General features: G+C 43.5%; 1 protein-coding gene across 1 annotated transcript in view; it reads right to left on the bottom strand.

Moving 5' to 3' along the window:
* myo1f (myosin IF) overlaps positions 1-22,972 on the bottom strand; it is an 80,450-nt gene that overhangs the window by 15,420 nt on the left and 42,058 nt on the right. The window contains exons 5-23 of the mRNA XM_034180152.1: positions 22,851-22,938; positions 22,625-22,714; positions 21,079-21,210; positions 18,146-18,280; positions 17,271-17,403; positions 13,466-13,662; positions 13,297-13,377; positions 13,131-13,217; positions 12,589-12,675; positions 11,707-11,874; positions 9,255-9,340; positions 9,064-9,145; positions 8,867-8,973; positions 8,684-8,782; positions 8,446-8,590; positions 7,035-7,149; positions 6,778-6,947; positions 6,461-6,606; positions 28-174 (exon numbers count right to left, since the gene is read on the bottom strand). Of these exons, the coding sequence (XP_034036043.1) occupies positions 28-174; positions 6,461-6,606; positions 6,778-6,947; positions 7,035-7,149; positions 8,446-8,590; positions 8,684-8,782; positions 8,867-8,973; positions 9,064-9,145; positions 9,255-9,340; positions 11,707-11,874; positions 12,589-12,675; positions 13,131-13,217; positions 13,297-13,377; positions 13,466-13,662; positions 17,271-17,403; positions 18,146-18,280; positions 21,079-21,210; positions 22,625-22,714; positions 22,851-22,938 (2,295 nt within the window). The remainder of the gene's footprint in view (positions 1-27; positions 175-6,460; positions 6,607-6,777; positions 6,948-7,034; positions 7,150-8,445; positions 8,591-8,683; positions 8,783-8,866; positions 8,974-9,063; positions 9,146-9,254; positions 9,341-11,706; positions 11,875-12,588; positions 12,676-13,130; positions 13,218-13,296; positions 13,378-13,465; positions 13,663-17,270; positions 17,404-18,145; positions 18,281-21,078; positions 21,211-22,624; positions 22,715-22,850; positions 22,939-22,972) is intronic.

Raw genomic sequence — 22,972 nt, 5'->3', positions numbered from 1 at the left:
TGAAGCTGATTGTTTCTGTCGTTGTACCTGTCAGTGAAGGAGATTGTCAGTTTTCTCTTGGTCACCTCCTCGTATCGTTTAGACAGCAGGCTGAGGAACTCTGTCTTGAAGTTGGACTCCAGCAGACTGTCGTACTGGGCCTCGTGCAGGATGAAGAAGTCATCCTGCCTGGTACTGAAGTCAGCAACAGATAATTATTATTGTTTTATAGGCTCCCGTAGGAAGAATCCACACTCACACTGCTATCCAACGCTCACTCATGAATGTAACAAACAGGAATCTTCTCTTAGTCTTAAATATTTGTATAAAGGGTTTGAATGCGAGTATCATAAAACAAATTTCACGTTTGACCAAAAAATTTGTAGTCACAGATTTTTGTGAAAGAGCATCAGTGAATGGAAAGTGGACAGATGATAACGTGTCAGTTATTATATGCAATCTAAAACTGTACAGATATGGAATATGGATAAATCCACAGACATACGAGAAAAGTAGAAAAGATTTTGAAAGATGTGTGTGGTGGGGTGGGTGTCAGGTTCAGCCCCGGCTCGGGGTCTAGGTCTGAGTTTATGGCTTAATCTCCTCTATGATTTTCTGGTTTTACTTTTCTTAAGTTTATACTTTGTCATGTAAATCTCAGTTTGGTTTTATTTATTGCTTTTCTTTGTGTTACATTTTCGTCACTGGTTCATTCTTTGGTTATCATTTATTCTGTAGTTGGTTATTGTATTCTTTCACACTTGGTCCCTTAAGTTATTTTAGTCTTAGTTTAGTTCTGTTTATCACATTTATTGTATTATGCTTTAGTCACAGGGTTTTGGTTATTATTTATCTTCAGTGTTGATTATCAGATTATGTTACATTTGTCATTTATTGCATTCTCTGTTTATCAGTTATCTTGTTTTATTTATTGCATTCTTCTGTAGTCATCGGTTTTGTTTATTTTCTGTTTAACCAATAGTTTGTTTTGCCATCATCATTTATTGTATTCACTTTTATGTCTCAGCCAGTATCAGTTCCATCCTTGTTTGGTTTATTATTAGGTTTCTTGTTTTCCCCTTTTTAGACTAGTCACAGTATTTCTTAGTTTCACCCCTTTTGTTTTGCTCACATATTATTGGTTGTCTGGAACACATCACATTATTCACAGTTAGTTTTTCTGTCACTTATCTTGCTTTGCATCGCTTTGTTTTTCACTCACACACTCTCTTGCCTTTCTTCCCCCTTCTTTGATTCACTACACTTCTTTCCAGAACCTTCCACGCACCCTGCTCAGAGTGCTGCTCTAATTGGAGCGACATCTCTACTATTATGGAATTGTGGGATAGCTCGCATTCACAGATTGAGCTCGCCGGACTACTTTCGCCGCCCTGCTCAGCGTGCCACTCTCGTTGGAGCAACAACACACAGAATGTGTCTCTTTGTCCCAGATAGATCTCTTTCAGTGCAGCTTCTTGTTCTGACTTTAACACGAAGTTAACACCCGAGTCTTTCATTGCCAACTGTAAATGGTCATCAAACCATTCCAATCGTATCTTTCTGAACTCTTCCGTATCAAACTCCATCGTGTCAATGTTTACAGTGTGCTTGAGCAATAACAGGTGAAGTTGCTCATAAACTTTAAATTTCTTAAATATTTATTACGGCCACTCTTAAGACTTCAGTTATCTTTATAATTTTATTACTGGTAAATTTTAGAATTAATTTAGATGAGATATATTTATTATCTCACAGGAATATATCAGTTATCTGGGAACTACTTTTTGCGCAGGAATTCATCGAGCATGTCGGTGGCGGGCACATACTAACACAGAATACCCAGAAACTGGACAGTTGTTCTGCCATAACGAGAGCGTCAACTTTTAGCTTGTCATAAGCTAAGCTAGCGGCGCTCATGAGCGTGTGCCTTCCATGCACCTGCTTCACATCACGCTCTGATTACTCCCCTTTTTAAAAGGGGAACAGAAATGCTTTTTGAGAATTTGTTTGTGCATTCCTTGGTAAAAAATTAAGTGTTATTCATACACTTGTAAAATGTTTGAGTGCAGTGTAGATATAATAACATTATTTGATTCAAATTTGCCACTAAATTGACATGTAAATGGCCATTGGCTGAAGTCAGTGGAGGGCACTTCTGGTTGACATTACTAGTTGGGGTCTCCTCTGCTGGGGACGAGTGCAGGTTACTGAGCTCGCTCAGTGAAGTTCTATTAGTCTCGTCAAGAAACAGGTGGAATATGCCAGAAAGCTGTGCATGTTGGCAAAGTCACAAACGGAGGAACAAGGGAGACAATATTTCCTTCCATATATAAGTGGTTTTGGTTATTCTTGTTAGTTTGTCCGTGACATTTTGGTTGATAAACAGGTGTATGTTTCCTGCCCAGGCCGTGTTGTCCGAGGACATCATGGAGGGGTCTGAAATTTTCATCTTAAGTGCATGTCCACTGTGAGAGACATATTCTAAAAAAAAAAAAAAAAATCTGGAAATCACAATGAATGATTTTTTAATAATTTATTTGTATGTTAATGCTGCAAATAAGTATTTGAACACCTGTGAAAATCAATGTTTTCCTCCGGCCCAGGACACCCTGAGCTGGAGGTCGATGATCGACTTTGTAGTCGTATCATCTGACCTTCGGCCACGTGTCTCGGACACTCGAGTGAAGAGAGGGGCAGAGCTGTCGACCGATCACCACCTGGTGGTGAGTTGGATCCGCTGGGAGAGGAGGAAGCCGGTCAGACCTGGCAGGCCCAAACGTATCATGAAGGTCTGCTGGGAACGACTGGTGGAACGCTCTGTCAGCGAGGTCTTCAACTCCCACCTCCGGGAGAGCTTCTCCCAGATCCCGGGGGAGGTTAGAGACATGGAGTCCGAGTGGACCATGTTCTCCACCTTCATTGTTGATGCGGCCGCTCGTAGCTGTGGTCGCAAGGTCTCTGGTGCCTGTCGCGGCGGCAATCCCTGAACCCGGTGGTGGACACCGGAAGTAAGGGATGCCGTCAAGCTGAAGAAGGAGTCCTACTTATCTTTGTTGGTAGGTGGGACCCCAGAGGCAGCTGACAGGTACCGGCAGGCCAAGCGTGCCGCAGCCCGTGCGGTTGCAGAGGCGAAAACTCGGGTCTGGGAGGAGTTCGGGGAGGCCATGGAGGAGGACTATCGGTCAGCCTCGAAGAGATTCTGGCAAACCGTCCGGCGCCTCAGGAGGCGGAAGCAGCTCTCCACCAGCACTGTTTACGGTGCGGGTGGGGAGCTGTTGACCCTGACTGGTGATGTTGTCGGGCGGTGGAAGGAGTACTTCGAGGATCTCCTCAATCCCATCGTCACGTCTTCCAAAGAGGAAGCAGAGACTGGGGACTCAGAGGCGGACTCATCCATTACCCAGGCCGAAGTCACCAAGGTGGTTAGAAAGCTCCTCGGTGGCAAGGCTCCTGGGGTGGATGAAATCCGTCCTGAGTACCTTAAGTCTCTGGATGTTGTGGGACTGTCTTGGCTGACACGCCTCTGCAACATCGCGTGGCGATCGGGGACAGTGCCTCTGGATTGGCAGACCGGGGTGGTGGTCCCTCTGTTTAAGAAGGGGGACCGGAGGGTGTGTTCCAACTATAGGGGGATCACACTCCTCAGCCTCCCCGGTAAGATCTATTCCAGAGTACTGGAGAGGAGAATTCGACCGATGGTCGAACCTCGGATTCAGGAGGAGCAGTGAGGTTTTCGTCCTGGTCGCGGCACACTGGACCAGCTCTACACGCTCCATCGGGTGCTTGAGGGTTCATAGGAGTTCGCCCAACCAGTCCACATGTGTTTTGTGGATCTGGAGAAGGCGTTCGACCGTGTCCCTCTGGGCACCCTGTGGGGAGTGCTCCGGGAGTACGGGGTCCGGGGTCCTTTGCTAAGGGCTATCCGGTCCCTGTACGATCGCAGCAGGAGCTTGGTTCGCATTGCCGGTAGTAAGTCAAACCTGTCTCCAGTGCACGTTGGCCTCCGCCAGGGCTGCCCTTTGTCACTGGTTCTGTTCATTATTTTTATGGACAGAATTTCTAGGCGCAGCCAGGGTGTAGAGGGGGTCTGGTTTGGGAACCACAGAATCTCGTCTCTGCTGTTTGCAGACGATGTGGTTCTGTTGGCTTCGTCAAATCAGGACCTTCAGCGTGCACTGGGGCGGTTTGCAGCTGAGTGTGAAGTGTCCGGGATGAAGATCAGCACCTCCAAATCCGAGGCCATGGTTCTCGACCAGAAAAAGGTGCTTTGCCCTCTTCAGGTCGGTGAAGTGTCCTTGCCTCAAGTGGAGGAGTTTAAGTATCTTGGGGTCTTGTTCACGAGTGAGGGACAGATGGAGCGTGAGATCGATAGACGGATTGGTGCAGCATCTGCAGTGATGCAGTCGCTGTGTCGGACCGTCGTGGTGAAGCGAGAGCTGAGTAGGGGGACAAAGCTCTCGATTTACCGATCGATCTACGTTCCGGTCCTCACCTATGGTCATGAGATTTGGCTCGTGACCGAAAGAACGAGATCGCGAGTACAAGCGGCCGAGATGAGTTTCCTCCGCAGGGTGGCTGGGCACTCCCTTAGAGATAGGGTGAGGAGCTCGGTCACTTGGGAGGAGCTCGGAGTCGAGCCGCTGCTCCTCCACATCGAAAGGAGTCAGTTGAGGTGGCTCGGGCATCCCTGGATGCCTCGCTGGAGAGGTGTTCCGGGCACGTCCCATTGGGAGGAGGCCCCGGGAAAGACCCAGGACACGCTGGAGGGACTACATCTCTCACTGGCTTGGGAACGCCTTGGGGCTCCCCCGGAGGAGCTGGGAGAGGTGTTTGTGGATCGGGAGGTCTGGGCGGCTTTGCTTGAGCTACTGCCCCCGCGACCTGACTCCGGATAAAGCGGAAGAAAATGGATGGATGAAAGGATGGAAAAGATCCACTTAACTGTAGCTCATTTAGACCTATTTCTGTTCTCAATATTGATTATAAACTATTTGAACCCAGTCTCACTTTTTTTTTGTCCTCCCATCACGAAATGATTCTAATTTTCATGACAGATTTTTTTTTAAACTCACTATTACTAACCCTACTCCTACCCCCCAACCCTAACCTTAACCATAACCTAACCTTATTCCTTCTCCTAACCCTAACCACTCCCCCCTCGCTGCACTTTTCATTACGTGCATCCATCATGGAATGAATTAGAATAAATTTGTGCTCCCATGACGAAAATTTTGCGCTTTTCCTAACAGTATGTCGAACCCATAGATTAATGTATATTTCGTGCTGCTGAATCATGACATGCCGTGAGACTGGGTTGACTATTTACATCAATCCTGGCAAAAAGATTAGAGGCAATCTTACCGATGCTTATTAATACTGATCAAACAGGCTTCATCTCACAGAGACAAACATGATCATATAAGACACACTCTGCACATAATGAACCACATTAACAAGAGGAAGATTTAGGCAGCTTTGGTCAGCCTTGACGCAGAGAAGGCCTTTTTATATAAGGTACTAGAGAGATTTGGCTTTCATAGTAATTTGATAAAAACAACTGGAGCATTATATATAAAACCAACTGCTTGGATAAAAATAAATGGACATTTAACAAATTCACTTGAACTGGAACTTAGGACTGGGTAGGGCTGTGGGCTCTCACCTCTTTTGTTCTTCCTTTACACAGAGCCTCTTGCTCAGATAAGACAAACAAATGAAATAAATGGAGTAGACATCTCTGGATACATGCACAAGGTGGCACTCTATGCCGATGATGTCCTTATATATTTAAAGGAACCAACTAAATCATTGCCTATATTGTTTAATTGCCTAAAAACATTTGGCAACTATGCTGGATATACCATGAATCTGAGTAAAAAACAGATAATCACCTTAAATTGTGATCCTCCAACAAATCTGTGCTAAGAATTAAAACTAAAATGGGACTTAAATACTTTAAAATACTTAGGAGTTGTAATTCCCACTGAAATTACGACTATGGCCAAACATAACTGACAAATTTGTTGCAAAAATTAAACAAGTTATTCAGAGATGGTCTGCTGTTCTTTCATGAACTTGACTCAAATGAGTCAGTAAAATGAACATATTGGCAAGATTTCTTTTTTTGTTTCATGCTCTCCCTGCTGGGGTTACTACTACTGAAGTGAAAGCTGCCTTTTAAAACAAAAATACAGTTTGCCCAGTGCATTTGCATGTTTGTGTGTTGAGAAATTCTCCAGTTCAGATTCAAAATAGAGGTAATGTTTAAAATGAAAAAGTAGGTAGACTGAGTTTAAATGCCCACCCAACCCAACCCCAGTTTCTACACCTATGGAGAGATCCTTTCCTGAAGTCAGATAATTAAACTATAATATTTGGATCATTTCTGCCTGTGATGTTAATGTGATATTTGAGCACAGTGGATATTAACTGTATCTGGATGTTGTTGCACATTTTGCACAGTGTCTGTCGTTTTCAGCACCTGATCGACACGCTGCTGATGTGTCCAAACTCCATCTTGCGTTTCAGCACCTCCTTGATCTGCCCTTTTTCAGGGCCCTTCTTCACCTTCTCTCGACCAATCAGATAGATGCACTTGGGAGTCAAGATTAAATCTCGCTTGATGGACTGTTTAAAACAAAAGGAAGAGGGAAGAAATGTCAAAAGGAAGACACTTTGTGGAAGAGGTTGACTGTATCGACATGAGAATCAACACTTTAAAAAGCATTCAAAGTATGTTTCACTCATCATGTTCTTTCCGATGTGGGTAACATGGTGTAAGCAGCGAGCGAGCTTCACCTTGAACCTGCGGTCAAACTTGTTGACAGAATCGGCAAAGTCGACCCGCTCCCTCTTGGCCAGGAACTGCCGCAGCTCAGGTCTTTGCCCCAGGCCCAGATAGTCGCCAACAAAGTTCCTGTTGATGCTGTTCTTTCGCCGTTCTTTGGAGTTGTAGAGGATGTCTGAAGCTGAGAGATGGAAGAACAGATGACTATGTAGACTTCATGATGTGTCCATTTGTAGCAAAAAAATCACACAGAATGTTCGGTGCTCACCTTCTTCTCTCATCTCTTGGTATTTCTTCCTGGCGATGTATTTCCTCCACACCTTCTGGATGATCCTGGCATACGTGTCAAATTTCCTTTCCCTCATTTCCTCCAGCAGGAACAGCTGTGTCACATTTGAAGGGATTAATATTTAATTCATATTTGTTCGTTATTACTCATCCTATTAAACCATTTTTAACAGCATATTGTAGCATATTGTAGCTGTTACATAGGATTCCTAATTACCCCTGGTCGAGGCTGAGCACTTGCCTGACATCTGTTTGTTCATTTGCTGGATAAATTGAGAGCAGGATTATACAAATACTAATAAAATGATGTTAACAAAACTTGGTCAAAATGAGGATCGATACAAAATAGAAGCTAATACATTTTGGGATGAATCTACAATCCTGTTCAAAAGTTATATGCACATTTAATGTGCTTAAAACACTTTAAAAATAGTGGAAATCTCTGAAATATATCACATTTATTAATCAGTAAAATATGCAACAACTTTTCTCTCTTCAAATAATAAAAATAATAATAATGTACACGGAGTACTTGCACCACTGTGCTGTTTATAATGACAGCTTGGGACTCCGGTGAGGGCGGTCGCATCTCCTCCTCTCTCCTTACCCCCCTCCTGTCCCCATCCACCGCCCCATCCCGGCCCCCGCTCACGTCACTCCTTTTCCCCTCCAGGGGCTGTGCAGTTTTAACTGCGGTAGGTCCCCGTTTTCCCCAAGCTGGCAGCGGCGCGACTACATGTTGCTGCGGCTACCACACACTCACATCGCTTCAATTCGGAAAACGGACTGTTTCAAGTTTAGTGCACATAAACAATGTCAAATGTATATGTGTTGTCTTAATTCTGATGTGTGCCATTATTACGGTAAACAAGTAATAATTGTGGATTAATTCTGTGGCAATTTGAGTGTGGACGTAATCTCGTTGTTGTTGCACTTGTAATGACAATGACCATAAATCTCATCCATCCATCCATTTATCTCAGCCTTCTAAGCTGATCAAATGATTTGTATAACACTGCAGGTAAACTGTTGTAACCTTTTTAACCAAATAAATAAACTGTTATCAAACAAATGCTGATTATATCATAGAACTGGATGTTCAAAATGAAGTGGTATAGGCTATTAATTTAAATTTTAACTTAAATTAACAGGCTGTACCACTGAACTGAACCACTGAAATGAAATGTAAACTGAATAAATTAAAATTTATTCAGTTTACATTTGCAAGATAAGACATGCAAATAATATATTTGATTATATCGTTTTTAATGAATTTATCATATAAATAAAATCACAACCCCCCCCCCCCCCCCCCCCCGGTGCATGTACACATTCACAAGCAATTCTATGTTGTAAGAATGCCTCATTGAAGTGGATCCTGATAATTATACCGATTCAGGGTTCTTGACGAAGACTTTAGTGCGTCCCATCTGGTACTGGTCATTATCCATGTTGACGGACCGGAGAAGGTGAAGGACCCCCTGCTGCTCTGGACCCCTCCAGCACGGCCACGTCTCTGTCGTCAGAATCGCATACCTGAGGCCAAGAGGCACAGAGATGTCAAACAAATTTCTATGCAGTTGTCATAATATATATAAAAAATAAAACAAAGCAGTCATTTGGACTAACCTGAACAGAAATTTCTTGAAAACTCGGCGATATGCAAATCCAGCCCTTCGTACCCGGATGTTTTCCCGCAGTCCCAAATACTCCACCTGATGTTTCACCCTGCGGACAGGTGGAACATCATCACCATCCATTCAGACGCGTTCTGAGTGCATGTTTGAAATGTGTGTTGATGATGATGCTCACCGGCTCTCCTCCCAGTCTTTGGGTCTCTTTGTCTCATTGGGTTTGATGCAGCGAATATAGTGAGGCGTGCACTTCATCAGAGTGTTCACGAGATCATTTGCTTGTTTCTGAAAAATTAATAAAACTTCCAAAATATCAGACTTTTCCATCCAGATGCAATCAGGTTAAAAATGACAAGATGACCTTTTAACTCCCACCTTTATCTTGGAGCTGGCTGTGGTCGGCCGGCCTTTCTTGTCTGTGTTCAGGTTTTCAGGAAACAAGCTGCGGATGAAGGTGCTGCAGAAGGATTTAGAAATTTAGAAAAAAACTTTTCAATACATTTATGCACCAAACACATTGTAAGAGGATAAGTGCAGTCATATAAAAACACACGTGGGAGACTTACTATTCACTGCTTTGCATAAGTTCAATGAGATCCGGAAAAAGCACATCACGGTTTCTCTCACAGAAGCCATTGATATCATATGACACCTGAGAGGACAACAAATGTGTAAATTCAACCCCAAAAAGTAAACACTCACTTGAATATCCTAATGTTTTACAAGTTACAGAACTTTCTTTAAAATGCGATCTTTGAAAATCATCATAACACCCCCCCAAAACCATTCAAGGTGGCTCCTACTTCAAAACCTTGTGTTGGTATCATCATCCCAACACTAATGGATTATGTCACCTAGTCCTACACAGAACCAGGAATTATCACATCTGTCTCAAAATAAGATACATTTTCTGAGGCTGAAATGTCCTTCTTAACGGCCCTGTCACACTAGAGCACGCATGAGCCTGATTGCCGTACGAACAGCCTGGATGGGAAAAACAGCCAGAATTCAAGTCACATTCATATGGGACAGACCTTCATACAGCTATGTACAAATGTTGTACAAATACCCAGAATGTGTTTCGAAGCTGACTCGAATGATTCACACACATTAGGTGTGCAGCAGCTCCCAAATCCAGGTCGACTACCCTGAGTGCAGGTCGAATGTGGACATAAACCATCACCCACAAAAAAGTTAAAACAGAATAAAATTAAAAAAGACAAAGAATAAAAACAACACACGAAACCCCACAATGCTGGCAGAATGCAGTAGGAATATGCGGAACTCACCTCCAAAGCCATACGTGCCACCCAAGTTCTGGGTGGAAGGCAAGCAAGGGGAGGGGCGTAACAGAGCAAGTGCTGTGGTCCGCTCTTGTGAAGACCTGCCATGTCACACTGCAGGATGTCGAATGACATCCAACCCATGAACTGATTACATGTTGGTTCATGTGTTGGATGCACCCCCCCCCCCGCCTCCCAGTGAGCTTGTGCCCTCTCTCTCTCTCTCTCTCTCTCTCTCTCTCTCTCTCTCTCTGGACATCAGCTGTTTAGCAGACAGGACGATGCCCTGCTGACCAGACGGGTTCACGCACGAGCGGTACAGCAATCAGATGATATGTGCGCACACACGCACAGTGAAGTGTGTGGATGATCCAGCCTGGCACATGCACAGTGCTTCAATCAGCTGCTATTCCGGCTGGACTGAAAGGTACAGGAGGCCATGGGATTACCGGAGGCATTTCCCCACTTCAACTGCAGCTCAACAGTGGTTACAATGTGCCCAACTGTCTGGCATGCACTCAAGATTGCTGTACGAGGATTTCGAAGACCACTCAGATTTGCCCGACTGTAGTTTGAATGTCCATTCGTGCTCTAGTGTGACGGGGAGGTGAGTCCATGCACAGTCGGGACATTTGGCCAGGATTCGACATGCTCAATCAATTTGAACACCCCCTTGTACGCTCTCCGAATGCTTCAAATTGCCGTATGAACATTACGACTGCAGTCAGATTGCGGCACGGCTGCATCTCGACCGCCGTTGGATTGTTTTCCAACACGAGCACAACGCATGTGTAGAGTGTATGTGCTCTGGCTGCATGAATGTGCCGACTGCTGCAAGAATGCTGTATGACGAGTTCGAATGCAGCTCGAATTTGCCTGAATGTGGCTCAAATCCTCATTCTTACTGCATTCGGGCTCATTTGTGCTCTAGTGTGATGGGGCTGTGTGAAATTGTGGCTCTTGGTGATTTGTACATGGCATACTATTTATGTCACCAGAAGTCACATTATGAAGATAAAGTTTGTATCATAAAGAATTCTCAAGTAATGACTATTCGAAAAAAAAAAATCTACAGTGAAGGTACCTATGGGAAGAGTACTGTGCCTACCATATATTCTGATAAAGATACTTTGCACTCAAGAAATTAAAATCACTTTATTATCATTAAAATAAAAGTATATACCAAAGCCCATCTGCTTCCCAGGGCTTGTAGGACATTTTGCTTGGGAAACAAACACTGTTTGAGCCATTGTGCTCACACACAATAGGAACTACTCTGAAATATATAATGAATCATATTATATTGCAATATCAACATACTTTGACTGCATTTGTACAAAGTATATTAATATGAGGAGTTCTAAAATGGATTCTGCAGTTCTTTAATACAAGGCACAGAAGAAACTCAAATTGCAACACACACAGAGGGAGTGCTGATTATTCTCTGTGTTGGAAGCAATTATGCCACTAAATCTTTACACAGAAAATAGATGGCTGCTATATTCATGTTTAAAACCTTGCTTGCGGGACCCTTAACGAGTTACTGTGTTCACAAGAAATATCATTTCTGCCTCATTAATATCCAAATGCATGCTTCATGCAACCCTAAAATATTATCAGCATATAGAAACCCAGAGGGACCTATGGACTACACATATTATATTATATTATATTATGTATAATTCATATTTGCAGGCAGATGATTTGTTCATGCAGACAACTCGCAATGTCTCACCTTGCCAGCATAGTGATGGATGACGAAACCAGAGTTCCAGCTGTTGAAATGTTCATGCATTCCTACAGCGGCCTGCAGCTTCTGCAGCAGTGTGCCATCTGCACCCTCTCCTTTGGCGTGCATGGTGGCGCACACATCATCCAGCACGCTCATTATACCAGGAGGATTCTGCCAGGAGAAGAGGACATAAGTGAATTTAATTATCTGTGCCCTGGTGGTTATATGTCTCCTGGTTGGCCAGTTTGTTACCAGGATTCCTTAGAAACAGGTTGTCTGGTTTTCTTTGAATGTGATGGAGCCATTAAATGGGCCAAGGAAGGAGCCATTAAATTTTAGTGAAAATCGTAATGTGTCAATGGAGGCAGGAAATGCCTTTTGATTTTGTCAATATTATGAGATATTGACAAAATCATAAAGCATTTTTGTGCATTTTTTGACATACCTGCCAGTTCTCATAAATAAAGGTCTGGATGTATCAGTTTAAAGTTTAGAACACAAAACACAAAGGGCCAGAAGAGCGGCTGAAGTTAATATGGTTCAAAGGCCTTGTGGAATTATGCACTCAGTTTCCCTCCAATTATAAAATGCTATATAAATTGGAGAATTAATGTTTTTTATGATATCAATAAAAAATAACAAAAATAATTATGCCATTGTTTTTAAATTATTTTTTAATACTTAAATTATTATAAATTCCAAAACTACACACATTTTTCTAATCTATAGCACCTCCACACTTTATATGCATGAATTGGGCACATTTTACAATTAACTTTTAACATAAATAAAATCATAAAATAATTACAGATCGTTTAATTTTTTTAATTTTTAAATTATTATAAATCGCATGCTCAGATGATGATGATACAGTGACGACCTCACCAATTTATTTTCAATGAGGTCACAGACGATCTTGTTGTTGAAATATTCAATGGGTGTCCACTTGATGCCCTCCTGAACATACTCTTCCTAGAACAAGATAAAAAGCAACCAAAGGGCTGATGAGAAAACTGGCGAAAATGAGTTTTATAATAGGGCCATTACCACAGTCTCGTTTGAACCCTGTGTGATATCACAGGATTTGTCCATTTACGTTGTGCAATATATACACAGCATAACGTCACACAGACAAATGCTCTACTGTTTTGTTTCTGGCTCCAATCACTGAAGCAGTTGCGAAAAGTGTTTTTTTTTTTTTTCGGTTCCCAGTGGAGAAGGGAAGAGTGAGTGAGAGACGTCATGAGTGTTAGCCCAAATTATGTCATATTTTACCCCTTTAGCACCTGCCCTCAAACAAGACTGTGCTGCCCAATTAAATGGATTTGAAAAGTGCTAAAGTGCAAACCAGAAAAAGTATGCAACAGATTTTTACAAAACGAAGCAAACTGCAAGGAACAAATGACCAATAAATGCAGTGTAGTTACCTGTTCAGCCTTCAGAGTCAGTTCAATAAAGATTTGTTGCAGTTTCTCGTTGACAAAGTTGATGCAGAACTGCTCAAAGCCATTTCTCTGTTTGGGAGAATACAGTCTAGTCAACGTCAGACTATCAGCACAGTGAAACCAAACCTGCAAAATTTTTACAACTAACCTGGAATATCTCAAAGCCATAAATATCAAGCACCCCGATACTGTATTCTTCATAAGGCTTTTGGATGGCTTTATTTATGGCCTAGAAAATACAGACAGACAGAACTATCAAACAGAACTACATTATCTTAACAAGCTGTAGTTTTTCAAAGATGGTTTCTTTGGCCCACCTCCACCAGGTAGTCAAATAGTCGTGCGTAGAGGGCTTTGGCCAGAGCATCACGTGTGTAGGTGGCCTGCTCCTGGTTCAGGGTCACGTTTATGGACTCAGACTTCCCGCCCCACTTTGAGTCCATCTGCCTGCTGGTCAGCTTTTCCTGGAGGCGGTTGGGGTCAATGGCCAGCAGATAGGCGGGGAAGGCAAGTACTGTGGAACCAGAAGAGCAGATAAAAGTTCACACCCAAAAGCAACACAGTGATATGAGTATAAGCCTTATAATGAAGCTTTGTCTATTATAAAAATACAGGACTGTGCAAACATTTTTGGCAAAACCTGCACACCCCCATTTGCACCACTGACTGAAGAAAACTTGGTTATTCTCTGATGCAGCTTACATAAGTGGGTTCACCACACACATACACTCAGCAAACAGCAAGCAGAGCACAGCAGGAACATCGAATTTATTTTAAAATAAAAATCACAATATACTAAGAAGAAGTGGAAGAAGAAGACGAAGAAGAAGAAGGGTCTTTATTGTCACTATACATACATGAATACACAACAACAAAATATGTCCTCTGTATTTAACCCATCGTAATTACAGTTAGACACAATCCAACCACTAGTAGCAGTGGGTTGCCATAGTCATGCACCAGGGGACCAACTCCAGATGTACACACGTTGCCTTGGACAAGGGCTGAGACAGGAGCAGACCCTAATTTGCATGTTTTTGATAGTGGGAGGAAACCGGAGTGCCCAGAGGAAACCCACAGAGAAATGGGAGGAACATGCAAAGTCCACAGAGAATGGAAATGTGCATCCGTAGATTAAAACTTCAGGCCTTTTTCCTGTGAGTCAAGAGTGCTAACCACTGAGTCACCGTGCTGCCCAAATGAAGATTACGTGGACAAACAGGGCAGGATTCAGTCTTGGTCCAGATTTTAAACATTTAAATGAAACTGTATCTGATGATTATACAGCACTAAGATGTGCAACAACTCGTGCTTGATACAAGAGCATATGTGCTTGCTCATGTGGTGATAGACCTTTCTCACTTCAGATGACTTATTATGATGTAGTGCTGTTATGAACTGAACATTTTTGGACTAGCTATGCTTGTGTCCCTGTCCACTGTTCGTGAAATATCAGAGCAGAGCAGCTGCTACTTTGCATCTGTCACTGGTCACATTTTGACTCCGTTTTGCTGTTTTGATGTTTTGATTCATTCATTTTCTATGGCGCCTATCCCAGCAGTTATAGGGTGCGAGGCACCATACAGGACGCCGGTCTGTTGCAGGGCCACATAGCTATAGACAAACAAACACATTCACACATGCACAGCACACCTACTTTCAGGTTACATTCACCAATTTACCTAACATGCATGTCTTTTGAAGTGTGAGGAAGCCGGAGTACCTGGAGGGAACCAATGAGGAGAACATGCAAACTGCACAGAAAGGACTAGGTGGGAAGTGAGACCACAACCTTTGCGCTGTGAGGGAACAGTATTATCACCAGCCACAGTGAATGAATGAGTGAATCTTTCTGAGTTGCTTCTGGCAATTTCCCCTTATTAGTCATGCTCTTATTGTGACATTTTTCCACTGTTGTCTCTGCTTTGCTTAAATTCAGGGTTTTTTATGATCACATTTGTGTGTCCCAACACTTCTGGATTGGTATTCTTTATAACTGCCATTAGACTGTCTTTGTCCCGAAATTGTATTAAATCCTACCCTGCTCTCTAACATTCCAAATCAGGGTGTTCTTGGTTCCACGTTACAGACATGCCAGTCTCCTGTTTATCACCTGCCATTTTAGACTTAGTGGTATGAGAATTTTTGATTACTGACCTGTGTCTGTGTTTTGGATAATTCCGCAATTAGGAACTGTGGTTACTGAACTCTGGCTCTTGATGACTCTTCTACATCCCCCCCCCCCCCCCCCCCCCCACCTGAGATATACTGACCATTCTTCCTGCCTGCTATAACTCCCAATTATTTTTTATTTTATTTTACTTCAAGGAGACTCCAGGGAAGACCAAGGACATGCTTACATGTCACAGCTGGCACCCCCCTGGTTCCCGCAGGGAGAGCTAGAGGGCTTGGCCGAGGACAGGAAAGTATGGACTGAGCTGCTTCATCTGCTCCCACTGCTAGTCTGCTGCTCAGACCCAGATAAATGGCAGAAAATGAATGAAGAAAGCACATTCTTCATTTAATCACAGACCACAGAATACACAAAATGGGACAAAACTACTCTGAATATCAAATATTTATATGTGATATTTACAATATACCAGAGGCACTACAGAGAATTATTTTTATGAAATCTGTCAGTTTTCCAGGTTCCCATAGTACTAGTAATAGTAGTATTAGTAGGAGCAGTAGTACTTAGTTTTACTTCGGGGCTTCAGCTGCAACAAAATCTTTCTTCTATTTTGCTTTGCAGATTTTATGAATCACCACGGCGATGTTGACTTGGAAACATCTCACAAGTCAACATAACAGCCAAATACCAGAAGGTTTTCTTCAATACACTTACTACTGCCACCAAAAATGTCAAAAATATTTAAGGGCCCCTTCACACATAGTGCGAAGTTTGGACCTAGTGCACAATTAGTGCGCATGACGCAGGAATCGTGTGCAAACTGTGTAATGTCGTCCCTGCCTCCAATGCCTCGTACATCTGTTGCTACAACTATTTGCGTACACCAGTGGCTGAAAGAAAGTGTGCGCTGTGCGAACCCATCACACCCCCTCGCGGCAGGTGTCGGGCAAATTCCAGGTGACACGCACAAACATCTAACACCGCTTGCATTGCACTTAGAAAATGTGTGGCCAGTCGCACTCTTGGCACAACAACAGACTGCAGACAATCACCTTTGTACTTGCAAAGAAATTTGTCTAAGTCCCACAGGAGTGTGGCTTTGGTCTGTGCGCTGAGATGGTGGACATAAATAAAAATATATCACTGTGGCGACGAGCTGCAGCAAGTGAGCGTGCACACATGGACTGGGCTGCTCCCAGCTTGAAACAGACCATCAGATCAGAACATGCAGCAGGTGATCTCACTGTCATGTCACCCACGTGAGCTCTGTTCCACATGATGCAGTGTCTTACGGTGCGTGGTCCAGAAGACACACATGCGCGGCCAGTTGGAGACGCACTGGCAGATGTGGACATGAATGAGATGAGTGAACTGTTTCTCACTCATGTCATTTCATGACTGTATGTCTGTGACCATGAGTCATTTACAGAGGAACTGAACGGATCATATTTGTATTGCTCGCTTGATAAATGCGATGTTTTTATATGGTGTGATTTTAATTTTTTTTGTAATACTTCCATGTCCTTCCTGATATGAGGCAGATTCCCGCAACTTTCAAAGGACATTTCTGTAGCTCAGTGGTAAAGTTGCTGACTGGCAATCAGAGCTTTTGAAAGGTGCGAGTTCACATCCAGTAAGTGGTGTATTTTTCTCTGTTTTTTTTTTAAATTATTCCACATAAGTGGCGCAATGTGGTTCCACAGGTACCGGCTGGTTTTTATTTTTTTATTTCTACCACATAAGCAATGCCATGTGCTGCACCTGGCATTGTTCCTGCTTGAAAGACACCGGCGCATGCACAAACTCTTGCACCGGGTTCGTGCATGCCTGCCCGTCGGCACAATGTTTTGTGCGCTAATTTCGAACTGTTTTGCGCTGTTTTGCTGTTTTTGTCTCAACGCCGTCCAAACTTTGCACTATGTGTGAAGGGGCCATAACAATAGTCACCTGTCACAGTACCAGAAATGTGAATCACCACTGTCACTCACAGTCGGTGCTCTCCACCTGCCCATAGTTGCCTGCTTCTATGAAACTGATGTTTCCCAGGTGGAGGATTCCGCCGATGATCTGCAGCACCTGAGCCTGGATGTCACCCGGGATCCCAATCACCTGCATGGCCTCCTGGAAACCAGGACACAAGGAAAAACGTGAGATTCAAGGTTGTGTTCTTCATCCTCTTCTTCATCATGAGCATTCTTACCTAAGCTCCACATTTGAACCCACTAACATAAACATTTATGGATAGATCTACGGGTGGATCTAGAGGGGGACTGAGGCGGTTGCTGACCAAAGGAGTGATAAAACAGGGGAAGGTTCTTGCATAAACAAAGAGTGATTGAAGAACGCTGCTGCATGCAGAATTACTGTAGAACATCCCCAGTGTTTCAAATAAAAAAATGTATAAAAATGATGACTACAGAGTCATTATTGCGCGTCCCACACCGTTTTAAAATTCAGGAAAAAAGCTATAGAATTTCTTAATTTTCTGGAGATGGGGGGCTTTTCTCTGGACCCCCCTAGTGCACCCAACAAGGCATAACACCTCTGCCCCCTTTCAACTGGAGCCAGATCTGCCCCTCAGGAATGTTGCCTCACAGCAAGAAGGTCCCAGGTTCACTTCCCACCTCATTGGGTTCCCTCCAGATACTCTGACTTCCTCCTACTACCAAAGACATGCATTAGGTGTACTGGACTCAGGTGTGAGTGGGAGTGTGAATGTGTTTGTGTGTCTATACGTGGCCTGTGACAGACTATCCAGGGTGTAACCTGCCTCTCACCCAGTCAATGCTGGGATAAACTTACTGTTGTTATCATTATTATTACTATTATTATTATTATTGATGTTTGTGTGTACTGTTTGTACCATAGTCTCGGAGAAGTCTTTGCTATCATTGGTTCCATCCACCTTGTAGGTTCCAGACTGGTTGAGGTAGTAATAATAGTCTGGGGTCATGATGCCCAAGCCCTCTTTCTGCTGAGTGCTGGCGCCCTCTATCAGCTGCAAAACAATAATGCATGTAGCTGTTCAGCAGGAACATGTCTGTGTCAATTCGCCCTATTGAAATATCCCATAATCCCTTGCGCGCCAGCGAGTCACTGCAGTTTAAACAACATAGAGAATCCACAAGACGACAATTGCAAATGAACATTATACGACCAAAATGTATATTTTTTTATGCTTTTCATCACGTTAATAAGAGGCTGCATGCATGCGACCCTGAAAACTTGCTAAAACAAATATTCCAAATAATCTGTGTCTGCTACGTTTAACCTGCGTGTACCTTCATAAACACAAACTGAATTTCAGACAGTCACACAAGCTGATGCGCTGGCTCAGGCTCTGGACAGCTTCCACATAGAGCTGATGTCTGAGGACCACAGAGGCCTCTTCATCCACTACGGAGGGGAGTGCGCTCTGCTGGCAGTGTTTCAGGCCAACCATGGAGGGCTGCACACACCCATAGACATTCTGATGCAGCTGATGCAACAGTCCTAGCTCCCCTTACAGCTTGGGAGTATATATGTCACAAAACTGTCACAAAAAAATTGCTGTCAGACCACAGTAAACTCCGCTCCAAAGTTTCCCCCAGCAGCAGGAACGCTGTTGTGATTTGGTGCTATATAAATGAAAATAAATTAAAATTGAAATAGCCATCTTATATACGAGGTCTATTAGATAATAAACCGACCCTTTTATTATTTTTTTTAACTATATGGATTTGAATGACGTGCGATTACACCAATCATGCTTGAACCCTCGTGCGCATGCGTGAGTTTTTTCACGCGTGTCGGTGACGTCATTTCCCTGTGGGCAGGCCTTGAGTGAGATGTGGTCCCGCCCTCTCGGCTGAATTCCTTTGTTTCACACGCTGCTTGAGACGGCGCGCGTTGCTTTATCAAAATTTTTTCTGGACCTGTGAGGAATATCCGAGTGGACACTATTCGAGAAATTAAGATGGTTTTCGCTGATGGCTGATGAGAGATTATGGGGTGTTTCTGTCGGTGTAAGGACTTCCCATGGAGTGGGACGTCGTGCAGCACTTCCAGGCGCCGTCGTCGGCCTGTTTCAACCTGAAAACATCCTAATTTAAGGCTTAATTCACCCAGGACGTCGTGAGAGAACAGAGAAGATTCAGAAGAGGCTGGCATGAGGACTTTATGTGGACATTCCACTGTTTAAGGACATTTTTTAATGAAAGACGTACGCGCAAATTCGCCGAGTCGTTTCCGTGACGACTCAGCGAATCTGTGTGCGCTGCGACAAGAAAAACACCCCCGTGTTGAAAACCATTTGTAAAATTCAGGCGGCTTTTGATGGCTTTCAACAAGTGAGTAACTGAGAAATTGTTTAACAGCTTGGGCATGTTCCAACTTGCCCGTTAAGGTTTCCAACGGAGGTGTTTTTCCTGTCGCGAGCCCCCGCGGTCGGGTCCGGCCCGACATGCGACTTTGCCCACACGTTCTTTCATTACAAAATGCCCATTAACAATGGAATGTCCGAATAAACTCCTCATGCCGACTTCTTCTGAAAGTTCTCTGTTCTCTCACGACTTACTGGGTCAACAGAGCCTGAAATGTGGAAATTTTCAACTTGAAACGGCAAGACGCTGCCGCCTCGAAGCGCAGATTGCCGTCAGGCGCCGTGGGCCGTCCTTAAAGCGACACTACCAGACCAAAATCTCTCATCAGCCGTTAAAATTTTTACCGAAAACCAGCTGAATTTATCGAATGGTGTCCACTCAGTTGTGCCTTACAGTTTTGAAAAAATTTTGATCAAACAAAGCAGCAGTCTCTGAGCCATTCCTAAACAATGAAAAAATCGACGAGAGGGTGGACGACTCCTCACTCAAAGACTGCCCACAGGCGAATGACATAACTGACAGGCGTGAAAAAACTCTCGCATGCCCACGAGGGTTCAAGCATGTCTGATGTAATCACACGTGATTCAAATCCATATGGTTTTTGAAAAAAATAATAAGGTCGGATACTTTTCTAATAGACCTCGTATATTACTCTGGAACAAAGAGGACAAACAGTGTTGTAAGGGACAATAAGTAGGACGTTAAAGAGTAAACATCACTTTTCCCCAGAACAACATGAACAGGAAGCGATCGCAGCTCACAGCGAACCCCATTGAAAATAACGGAGGAACAACCTGAGCATCTCGCATGTTTACATAAAATAAACACAATAAGAATGTCTAAAAATACATATATTCACGAGTGCTTTAGGCACAATATACAAAGAGTTTTATGTTGTGATGTTAATGCTGTTGTCCGTGAGCAGTGGTTCAAGTGCAGCCTGATCAGAGTGTTTCATTGCAGTTCTCAATGTAACTGACATCTCACAGAGCGGCGAACTCTTCAAAGTTTTTGCGAGATTTTGCGGGATTTGAAACCTAAATAGGGCGAACAGGCCTTTTTCACCAACAGGGTACAGACTCTTTAGTCGGTGCTGTTCATGGTGATTTGAACCTCAGTTGCAAACCGACCCGTTTGAGTGGAACCGTTGTGTTATCAGTGGAAGGTCACAGTTCATCTTGTTTTCTCCCAGCTGTGAACCAAGTTTTTGCTTCATTGTTGGTCAAAATACTCTGAACAGTTCAAAATTTGGTGCTCAAACCAGAAAGGAGCTTGTTTCCTCTTGATGGAAAAAGGCCAAGTAAAAGTTTTGTGTCAATTTCAGGACACTAAAATAAAATAAATGAATGAATGAACAGTATGAAATGCTGCTTATCCAGATTAAGTCAGCAGATGTGATGTGAGATGTAAAGAGGGTCAGGCCTCTTCATCTGACCTGGTAGTAAATGTGGAAGTTCCTCTCGTTCTCATTCTGGCTCACCACCCTCGACTTTTCCAACAGGAAGTTAGAGATTTTGCCACCATCTGGTTCTCCCCCTCTGCTGAACTGAATCTCAAAATATTTACCCTGGTAGACACAAAAATCAAAGTCAGCTCGGATGGTTCTAATACGCTGCAAGACTCCTCTGTTTGTCCAACTGTGAACAAGATATCTCAAAATGTTGCAAATGAATTTCAATGAAATTGTGCCAGAGAGGTCAGCCTCGATGACAGGAAGAGTTTATTAAATACTGAAGCACATCAACCTTCATTTTTGGCAACACAAGCAACAAAGGCACCCATTTGGCCGATATCAACACAAAGGTGATTTATTTATTTAAACTACAATTAACACCAAGCCAGTGTAACTTTCAAAAATAAATTCTTTGCTCCACAAACAGTTTTGAACATTTTGAGAAATCATGCTCTCAAATCGACAGTCATTATTGCTGTGTGCTGCCTTGGTTCCTGCTCGTCTGCCCCCCCCCCCCCCCCCCCCCTTTTTGCTGCGCTCTGACGCTCTGTAACTAACAGCTATTTTCTGTCTTGTTACGGACTGAACTGTGAGTCGTGGTGGCTCAGGTGTTCCAACACCTGCACTCAACCTGTCTGTCCTCCTCGGCAGTGACACCTCCCTCCGTCAGCTCCACAGGCAGCCAGCTGGCCCCCGGACTCACCACCACCTCATCTCTAACACTGGCCTGGATCTCCATCTGCACAGCTGATCTTGGGCTGCGGCTTCCTGTTTCCACTGCAACATGGGCTGGATCTCCTCTCTCCAGACCTCCTCATCACCATTCATAATTCTGCTGCATTTTCCCTTTACTCATTTCTGTACAATAAATCTGGTTTCATTCATCTGTTCAACCTCCTGCTTTGGAGTCCAAGCCGGCTTTTGGGTGACAACCATAACATACATATTATAATTTAACAACGGTAAGCGCCTGTGCACAGTCGGTGCTGCATTGTTAAATAACACTTTAGCAAATGTCCCATTCAAAATAATCTTAAGTCAGCTTTATCATAGTGGAAATCAGGCTGATCAGCACTAAAGGAGTGCACTCAGGTTCTACTGCAGAGTTGATTTCACACTTTGTTGAATAGGACTGTGTTAATTTAACACTACAAAATAAAGTTAGCATTGAATAACATTCATTGACGTTTGGAGCTCAAACTTGAGTTTGAGCTCCAAAATAATCTGTGCTGATGTGCACATACATGGTTCCTGTAAAACAGTCGTGTCCAAAATGTTCCACAAAGGGCCGAGAGGGTGCAGGTTTTCTTTGTAGCCACTGACTCCAGCAGGTGATAACTGTCGACTCAGACAAAGTTTAGTTGTTTTCCTTTGACAGATTCATCTTGCTAACAGGTGAAACTGTTAAGCAAATCTAAGTGATTAAACTCTGCTGAGTGTACTGATGCTGGAAGGGAGCAAAGGTGAGAAACAAGCAAATGAAGACAAAGATGAGAAGGTGAAAGAATGAGGGCAAAATCTTACTCACAAAACGACTAGAGTTGTTATTGCGAACAGTCTTGGCGTTACCGAAGGCCTCCAGCAGAGGATTCGACTGTAAGATAATGTCTTTCACATGCTGAAGTACGCATATACACACACACACACACACACACAGCCGCACCCCACAACATGCAGGAAGTTTAAATGTGTTCTGAGTCATAATGAGCGTTGAGTGACGGAAGCAGCAGCATCATGTCGTGTGCTGAGTTCACCTGCACTTTTGATCCTCCTCCAGATACTTTAGAAATGTAACCCATGATATATTTGGCAGCCACTGTCTTCCCAGCTCCACTCTCACCACTGCCACATGCAAAAATAGAAAACATCACAAATG

Source organism: Thalassophryne amazonica, chromosome 10 (assembly GCF_902500255.1).
Source record: "Thalassophryne amazonica chromosome 10, fThaAma1.1, whole genome shotgun sequence".
NCBI classification, from domain to species: domain Eukaryota; kingdom Metazoa; phylum Chordata; class Actinopteri; order Batrachoidiformes; family Batrachoididae; genus Thalassophryne; species Thalassophryne amazonica.
Note: the sequence above shows the minus strand (reverse complement) of the source record. Positions and strands in the feature narration are given on the sequence as shown.